Source organism: Fulmarus glacialis, unplaced genomic scaffold, assembly GCF_000690835.1.
Source record: "Fulmarus glacialis isolate BGI_N327 unplaced genomic scaffold, ASM69083v1 scaffold44330, whole genome shotgun sequence".
In the NCBI taxonomy this organism is placed as follows: Eukaryota; Metazoa; Chordata; class Aves; order Procellariiformes; family Procellariidae; genus Fulmarus; species Fulmarus glacialis.
Genome location: NW_009186691.1, coordinates 34,407 through 43,722, shown reverse-complemented (window position 1 = coordinate 43,722; position 9,316 = coordinate 34,407). Strand labels below are relative to the sequence as shown.

At 40.4% G+C, this 9,316-nt stretch overlaps 1 protein-coding gene across 1 annotated transcript in view; it reads left to right on the top strand.

Annotated features, from left to right (window-relative positions):
* LOC104072805 overlaps positions 1-4,520 on the top strand; it is a 5,719-nt gene extending 1,199 nt beyond the window's left edge. The window contains exon 2 of the mRNA XM_009572388.1: positions 4,176-4,520. Within this exon, the coding sequence (XP_009570683.1) occupies positions 4,176-4,324 (149 nt within the window). The 3' untranslated portion in view covers positions 4,325-4,520. The remainder of the gene's footprint in view (positions 1-4,175) is intronic.
* The last annotated feature ends 4,796 nt before the right edge of the window (positions 4,521-9,316 follow it).

Genomic DNA, 9,316 nt, shown 5'->3' with positions numbered 1-9,316 from the left:
GCAGGAATATACAGCATAACTTTTCCTAAATCTAGTCCCTTCCAAGGCTTCAGTTCCGATCCTGCTACCAACAGATGCATCCTTCCCTTGAGAATGTCCACTTTCAGAAAGGGGCAGGTGCTATAATTTGATGGAAGGGTAGAAGTGCTGCTGCCATCAACAACAGGGTAGCGCATAGGGCCCACAGAGAGAAGGCAGAACTGCCTTTCCACTTGAATAGATTCAGACCCTTAGACTTCCTAGATCAGTGTCTTAGTTATTAAGATGTTTGGGGGGAATGTCCATGGAATAATAAAGAACCTCCCTGGGCAGTTACCCATTAGAGTGTCTCTAAAAAAGGGACTTGAACTCAGGATTCTTCCACCCCAGGGACACTATATCACTGGACAGTCCAGCTCTTGCCCACAAACCTTAAAGTGTTTTGTGTATTGAAAGATAGGATTTGAGATAGGAGGGATCAAGAGGTCCTCACCCCCATGACCTACAGAAAGTATCCTAGCCATTAAGCTAGGAGATAGGAGTTGTGTTTGAACGAATCCCTTCAGACTGAAGAACTCCTCACATACACAGGGCCAGTTTCTGAACTCTGAGCCAAACAACCACTATCTGCATTCTGAAAGCAAGGAGTGGATCCTATCCTGCTCTGCAAAGAATCTGAGCTATCACATAGCTCTGAGAAGATCTTTGCTGTGTTGAGATATGCTGATAGCAGGCAGCACAGAACACCTTTCTGGTTCCCAAGTGGCCTTAGACATCACAAAGGGAACAAGTTGCTCAGTCCTGACCAGACTGATGCGCTTTTGGGTGCAAACGGAATGCAGCTTTAGACACATGAGGCAGTAGTACTATAAAAAACTGAGATGCCCATCAGGCTAAGCACCAGGTGAATTTTTGTTTTCAGGATTGCAGCTTTGAATGTCACTGTCTAAATTCCCCCTTAGCCTTTCGTTTACATCTGGCTCTTCATATATATATATCACACTGTGATTTTCCTACACAAAGAACTTTTGTTCCAGTCAAGATTAAGAGTAACAGTCTGATGTATTTTGAAGAATCAAATTATGGGTTTTGTGATTAATACTGACATTTGTTTACTCCTATTCAGAGAGATTTTAAGACACTATTAAGTATTCACACTTGAAGACAAACAAGGATTCCTCCCCTTCTCTATTCTTTTACCTCTTTTTTTCTGTGAATTGCAATCAGTTAATCTGGTTTCTCTATACAATTGATTAACATTGGTCAGTAGCAGGCAGCTTATAGCAGTGACAGCCTAAGTTTTATTTTTTGGAGGAGCTATCTAACCTCTCATCCAAGTCTCCTGGTTTCTTAACAAAGCCAGCTGTTTTAATCTTTTTAACCCTTGACCCTACTGCCTTATTTCGTCAGTGAAAGCAGAAATCAATTGTTAATAATTGCAGATAGAAATCTCATCCTAGCAAATGATGAGGAATAGAATTACCACTTCTTATGTGTAAAGAGATGTACAAGCCTGTTTTCTTAGCCTAAAGAGCAGCACTAACTCATTTGAATGACCTTGTGTACTTTACTCCACATCTACATGGGCGGGTATGAACAGCTTTCAGTAGGCTTGTTTTAGAAGTCAAAAAATGAAGCAAGATTTTTCGCTTTATACTGTTACTTTTGCAACTGTTGATAACATCTTTATTGCTCCATACTGAAGTTTTTAATCTTATTCCTCTTAAATATTCACATTTTCATTTTTTTTTAAATTGCAAACAGGATCATAAATCAGGAGCAACCTGTAAGCTGCATTCACTGTAGTTCCTTAAACATATCATTGAATTGGAAAAGCAAGACGGAGTTCTGAACTAGGCACAGAAATGCTGATGTTATTATGCTAGTGTCGGATTTCAGAACTAAAGGATAAATCCCATGAGGTCATTGTGAAAATTGAGTATCAAGAATTGAGCTTTTCTAAGAAAAAACAGAAAAATCCTCCAAGGCAAAAAACCTAGTGAAGATTGTAAAGCTTGTCACTAGTACTGAACAGAACTACTCTGTCACACCTACAAAGCACTTCCACAGTTCCCCATACTTTGCCCTCCTGGGAAAAAAGTCTGAGTGTACACCAAGACAGTGGTAGAAGTAGCCCAGGTCCAGACTTACGGGCTCAAACACTGTTTTCTGAACCAATCCAGTCCTGCCAGGTTCCTAGCTGTAGTAACTAATAGGTCTGAAGATACTCTTCAAACTCTACACAATCCATGAAAAACACAATAAAATCAGAACAGCTGTATATGAGTTATCTAACAAACTGCCTCCATCCAGCTAACATCCTACTTAAGCCAGCAGCATTACAACTTCCCTAGATATCCTGCAGCAAAGTGTTAGTCAGCTTTAAACTAAGACAACTGAGTCCTTTACAGTTACCTGGCCAAAGTATCTTTAGTAACTCATCCCTTTCCCCTAACAAAAGACAAACACTATGAAAAAGCAGGTTTCATAAAAACATTTCCAGTATCTTACAATACTGGAGTTAGATACATTATAGTTGCAACAACTCACAATGAGCCAAAATACGACTTAAGAACCACAAGGAAAACATAGCTTCTGTACTCACAGCAGATCTTCCTGAAGAGCAGCTGTACAAGAAGACCCTCCTCAAGAAGCCACATAGCACATCCCCAGTATAAACATTTGAAGAATACAAACACAAAACCTTCTCTATCTCTTTTCTGCCTCTTTTCTCCTCACCCAGCAGTCCCCTGCTACCTCGTCACTCAGAGTAGCCACAGCTGTGCACACCTCCCTCACAGGTGCAGGTAACTGGGCTCAGATCAGCCCTTGCACCTGGCCCAACTGCCCAGGACAGGCACAACCTGCTGTCCCAACTCTGCTGGGCTGCAAGGTGCCAGGGAGGGTAGTGGGGCAAATGCTGCTGTATTATGCTTTTGAGGTCTGGTAAATAAACAGATAATGTGTTAACCAGTTACTTTTTCAGAAAACAAATGGGTCTAAAAGAAATAAAGCCAATCTGCTGGCTTTTGGAGATCATTGCAAAGAAAATGCCCCATAGTTCCTCAAGGAAATAACAAATGTGCTACTAAACAGTGTGACGTAACGTGCATGTACATGAGTAACATGCAACACTACAGGCTTGGGGAAGAGTGGCTGGAAAGCTGCCCAGAGGAAAAGGACCTGGGGGTGCTGGTTGACAGCTGGCTGAACATGAGCTGGCAGTGTGCCCAGGTGGCCAAGAAGGCCAATGGCATCCTGGCCTGTATCAGAAATAGTGTGGCCAGCAGGAGGAGGGAGGTGATGGTGCCCCTGTACTCGGCCCTGGTGAGGCCGCACCTCGAATCCTGTGTTCAGTTTTGGGCCCCTCACTACAAGAAGGACATTGAGGTGCTGGAGCGTGTCCAGAGAAGGGCAACGAAGCTGGTGAAGGGCCTGGAGCACAAGTCTGATGAGGAGCGGCTGAGGGAACGGGGGCTGTTTAGCCTGGAGAAGAGGAGGCTGAGGGGAGACCTTATTGAGCCCTATGACTACCTAGAAGGAGATGTAGCGAGGTGGGGGTTGGTCTCTTCTGACAAGTAACTAGCGATAGGACAAGAGGAAATGGCCTCAAGTTGCACCAGGGGAGGTTTAGATTGGACATTAGGAAAAATTTCTTTACTGAAAGAGTGGTCAGGCTTTGGAACAGGCTGCCCAGGGAAGTGGTTGAGTCACCATCCCTGGAGGTATTTAAAAGACGTGTAGATGAGGCGCTTAAGAGCATCGTTTAGTGGGCATGGTGGTGTTGGGTTGATGGTTGGACTCGATGTTCTTAGAGGTCTTTTCCAACCTTGATGATTCTATGAGAGATCTCATCCACTGTGCAAGGAGGTTGATGACCAGCTGGTGAGTCAGTAAGACTGTGAGCAGACTCGAGTGCTTTGACTCTGCTAATTACAAGTGGAAGAGTTTTATAGGAAGACTGAAGGAAAAGGTTCACGCTGGGAAAAGATCAAAGTAACTTGTCACTGAAAGGCAACTTGCAAATGGAGGGATATGGCTATTGCCAAAACAAGAGGTCTGGCGGCAATGCTGACAAAATGGGGACCAGTAGCAGCAAAAGATGGAGGAAACATGGGTGTGGGAAACTGAGTATTCAGCTGCTCTTTGCTGTTTGGAAATTGATTACTTATATGCATTTTCATGTCACTTTTCAGGGATATTTTCTCATATTCAGAGGTCGACAGTTCTGAAGAAGAAAGACTCATTTGAAGATTTAACAAGTATCCACATGCATATGAGTAGATCTATATTACTTGGAAGAATCATTGGAGAGCTAGGGAAAAAGAGGAAATTACACATTTAGTCCAAGATCTTGATTTGTAGATATTTTTTAACTACTTCTCTTTAATTTTTGCATTTTAATCCTCATTGATGTTAATTTACATGGTGGAAGAAGGCCTATAACTATGAGCACTGTATCTCTGATTAACTTGTATTTGTGTTTTTTTTTAATTACCTATGAATTCAGTCTCCTTAATAAACTGCATGATTTATAAGCAGTTGCCTACTTTAATCTGTGTGTACATCAGGCTGTTTATAATGCATGTGACCTATTCAAACTATTGTCTTTTGGGTACCAAAACACGAAACAACTGATCCTTCAATAAGACATAGACAAGCAGAGCAGGAAGTTGCCAAAAACCTCCACTTGCTCCAAGACAGGATTAGAGTTGAGATGGTGGTGTTTTATTGTATGCATAGTTGTACACTTGTACAAAGCAACCACTGCTGAAAGACATCGTCCTACTAAAGAAAAGTAGTACCTATTTTTATATTAAAAATACCTTCAAAAATGTTCTCAGTTTTCCAGCAAAAGTAAAAGGGTTAACAGGTTTTACCAGCTCCTCTGTTTACTTTCACATGATATTTTTACGGTATTTTCCCTAAATTTTTAAAATGCCCCTTAAAATGTTACACATTCTCACTTAAACTGTTTAATCAAAAGAATTCTTATACATAACTTGAATTTGTTTCTTTTTTAGTTTGCAGGTTCTTTGTAGACAAATCAGTTTCCTCTGACTGTTATTGATTAACTCTAATAGGCAATTTGATACTAAACTAATGCAACATAACTTTGGGCAGGTAACATTTGATGCTTTGATGAAATGAAATATTTCCATTGCCTGGCTGGCTGAATGCAACTACAAAATTCAGCTTTCCAGGGCAACTACATTTAGTTGCTCATTCAAAGTTTCTTTCCTTGAGCATGTGGCAATATTTGGTTGCTTTTTTTTTTTCCCCAAATGCCCAAAGAAAACCTCATTTTCTGGGTGTTCATCAACTTGCAGAAATAGGTTCAAGCAAAATGTGTAAATGAAATCTTAAAATGGTTACTGGGCCTGAACAAAATAAAGCTTAAACATAGTCCCATTGGGTGAAATCCTGATCTTATGGAAGCAGACAAAAAACTAGTAAGAGGGCTATCATCTTCAATGGCACTTTGTGCTTAAAGTTAAGCATGCAACAAACCATTTAAATGTTCAAGAAAGGAGGGAATACTAAAGCAGGATGAGCACAGGAGCACACAGCTTAGTGTACTCAGCAACACCCCCACAGCTGCCTCTGCCTGCAGCCACAGCCTACAAGAGTGCTCTGCTACTGTGTGGAAGGGAGACAAGAGCATTGTTACAACAGATCTGCTCACTCCTGTACTACTGTTGTTAATTATCTAAATTATATTAATATATCTAAAAGCCCCATTGTGCATAGCTTTGTATTAACATAAGAGACACAGTCTTCACCCACAGTCCCTACAGCTATTAAGGCCAGCAACTGACAGATAATGTGTTAAAGGCTGGATGCCTTAGCCAAGTAGGACTGGTATTGTAGTAGACCAGATGTTACCTGTTCCCATATGTTCTCAAGCTCTAGAAAACATAAAACCAGACAGATTATCTGAACAGGTACTGTTTATCTTAGATGCTCTTCTACAGGGCCCTGTGGGAAGAGGCTAGTGTTTCTACTTTAGGTACATCCCACCTGTAACAACAAGATCCCCTAAGAAAGGGCTGCTGGCAGCTTTCTTCCTCCCTTCGGATAGCAACAGAAATGGTGAAATACCACTATGGGCCAAGCTCATGTTTAGCTTAAACAAATTTGCAATACTTCTCTGCTTCAGCAAGCTTCTTAATTAACAGGCTGTAGCATCATTTGGCCTTTGAGGAAATGGGCAGGAAAGGATTAGCATGTGGAGGAAAGACTGAGAAAAGAGATGAATCTCTAGCATAGGTCACACTATGGAGAACATTTGGAAATTGCTGATGTAAAGGAGACAATCTGTGTTATTAATTGTGCTGAAATAAAAAAGGGGATGCAATTAATTACATGTAAACCTGCAAGTGATAAAGTTCCTAAAGGAACTCTTACCTCAGGCAATTTCTTCTCTCTGAAGGTCTCTGAGCTCAATTCTATAACTTAGGTCTTGCTTGCTTTTATCCAGGTCTCAACAATTTGGCATGAAAACACAATCAGATGACGCTTATGTTTGCTATTGATTCACTCACTATAAACTGGGGCCTTCGAGGGTGGCTGTGTTAAGAAAAAGCAAGTGCTGTGACTATGAGATGCAAGCAGATTTGTACAGGAATAATTTAAAATGTCCCTGTGGTTAAAGACAGGATATTGCCTCCTACCACTCTCCCGTGTAAACTCCATGGCAGACCTTGGGGTGAGCTTGGATTGTTTTTGCAGGTACTGTTCCTGGCTTACTGTTTTTCAGTCTGAATGTGTCAGAAGAAGGATGGGATGAACATGTCTGACTGAGGTTGCTTCATTGTCAGCTGAACTGAGTAACAACAAAATAAAGGCCTTGGGATTTTGTCCCTTTCATCTTATAGAGACCTGGCAGCTAAACAACTGCTTATTAGCATGGGAAAACACTTCCTTGAGTCTTTACACGCTGCCATGAAGTAAGAATTCATGATGGTTCAGGAATATCTATTTGTAAGAATTTGTGCTCCAGACCTGTTCTGTATTGCATTGGACCAAAGAAGTATTTGTTGGCTGTCACTGTTTCCAACCGATTTTAATTCAGATGCACTCACTCTGAAGGAGATTTAAAGCCTCATCAGAAGCTGATGGATATCTTCCCATAATCAACAGTTAAGTTGTTTGGACTGTTGTTTGTATCTCTTGGCACTGGTATATTGCAAAAGCTTCTAAGCTTCTATTTCACACTATATTCTGTTTATGTGATAATATGGATGTATCCACTTTCTAGTGACCTCATCGCTATTTGTTTTCTGAGGTCCTCCTCCCTCAATTAGTTTCTTTACTTTTCACCCTCTTCACCCTTCCTTTGCTAGAGACAAACTGCTTGTTGGCTTCCAGTTGCATACCATTATTTGTTGCTGTAATTCTTGAGTGTTTGCAGTATGTGTAATTAAGTATCCTGTGACCAAAACTAGCAGAAAGAACCAGGAATGTTCACTACTATCGCTACCACAGTGTAAGGTCTTTCAAGAAGGTGGCTGAGGTGCTACCAACAGAAAAAAAGATTTCTAGCCATTCTAATGAGTCAAACAGTCCCTTTATCTTGGTGATTATAATTCATTCTGAAAAATACAAGACCAGGAAAATCTATGTGGAAAATTAAGCATTCTGCTGAGCAGCTTTTCTTAAGCATTACACTTTTCATTGGCCTTTCCAGTCACATTAGCCTAAACCCTGTTTGATTATACATGAAACAAAGCTTCAGAATATGTAATTTACCTGACTTTTCTCCCAAAGCATCCAAAAATATTTTGCTTTCACCCAAATCAAATTTATTTTCTTAATAATCACAGAAAAATTCCTGTAAAAACTAGGAGTATTTTCTCTCTTGAAAGTTGGAAAGTTCCAGTGTTTCAACTAAAATCCTTAAAAGTATGCAAATTTTCTTGAACCGTAACTGGTTTTGAGCCCACATGCACATACTCACTCACTATTTTTTATGCACGTCCTTCAGAACAGTTATAGTAAGTGGCTGAATCTATAATTTTTCTCTCTGAAGTGGTACTGAATCATTTCCAGTTCTTACCTCTTTAGAATATTTCTGTGCATTATCAGAAAAAATGTTTTCCTTGTTGCTGTCATCAACAAGAGATAACAGCACAATTCCAAGGAAGTAACTAGACCATAACAGCTGCTCTAGAACATAATAGACTGGCATAACAGCTAAAGAGAGAGAAATGGGTAATCATGTGCACTACTGAGGAATCACACTTGGTAAATTTGCCATTAGTTCACATTGTAACTTAACAAATAGTTATCAATCCAAAGAAGTACAACATCTGATAATAACATGCAAAACATTAACATGCCATATCTTAACCCATTATCTCAACCTTCAGAACTGCTGTCACTAAAACAATATGCATTTGATGACACGATCATCAGAGCCTATACCAATGTATCTTACAGAGTTGCACTGCTGTAAGAAATGTGTAGCAAACAAGAAGCAATGAAAGGAAAGCAGTGAGTATCTATTCTTTTTCTTCTAAGAACGATCTAAATTCTTTCTAAGGCTTTCACTCAGCCATCATTATAAGAAATGAAGCTAGACTGTAGTATGAATGGATCAAAGCAGTATGCAATGCTTCTTTTGTGTGGTATCTTCCTTCCTCTTCAAATCCCAGCCTGTTTCCCTGCTGATGCCTAATACATGCTTTGTAATCAACTTCAGCAAGTACTACCTGCTACCTACAGCCAATCATGTCTCTGTTTACAAACTTCTGTGCAGCTTATATGTTTACTTACATGCATATCTATGCCTGTATGTGTGTGTACAGGCTTCATAAGTATTTTTAATACTCTGGAAATTTTAGATATGTTCCATCAAATACAAACTACTACTAACTGTTGTGGTTTAACCCTAGCCAGCAACTAAACACCACACAGCAGCTCATTCACTCCCCCCACCTCCGGTGGGATGGGGGAGAGAATCAGGAGAGTAAAAGTGAGAAAACTCGTGGGTTGAGATAAGAACAGTTTAATAATTGAAATAAAATAAAGTAAAATAGTAGTAGTAATAATAATAATAAAAAGAATATATAAAGCAAGTGATGCACAATGCAATTGCTCACCACCCGATGCCCAGCCAGTGCCGGAGCAGCGATCACAGCCCCCCGGACAACTCCCTCCAGTTTATATACTGAGCATGACATCTTATGGTATGGAATACCCCTTTGGCCAGTTTGGGTCAGCTGCCCTGGCTGTGCCCCCTCCCAGCTTCTTGTGCACCTGGCAAAGCATGGGAAGCTGAAAAGTCCTTGATTAGTGTAAGCACTACTTAGCAACAACTAAGTGTGTTATCACC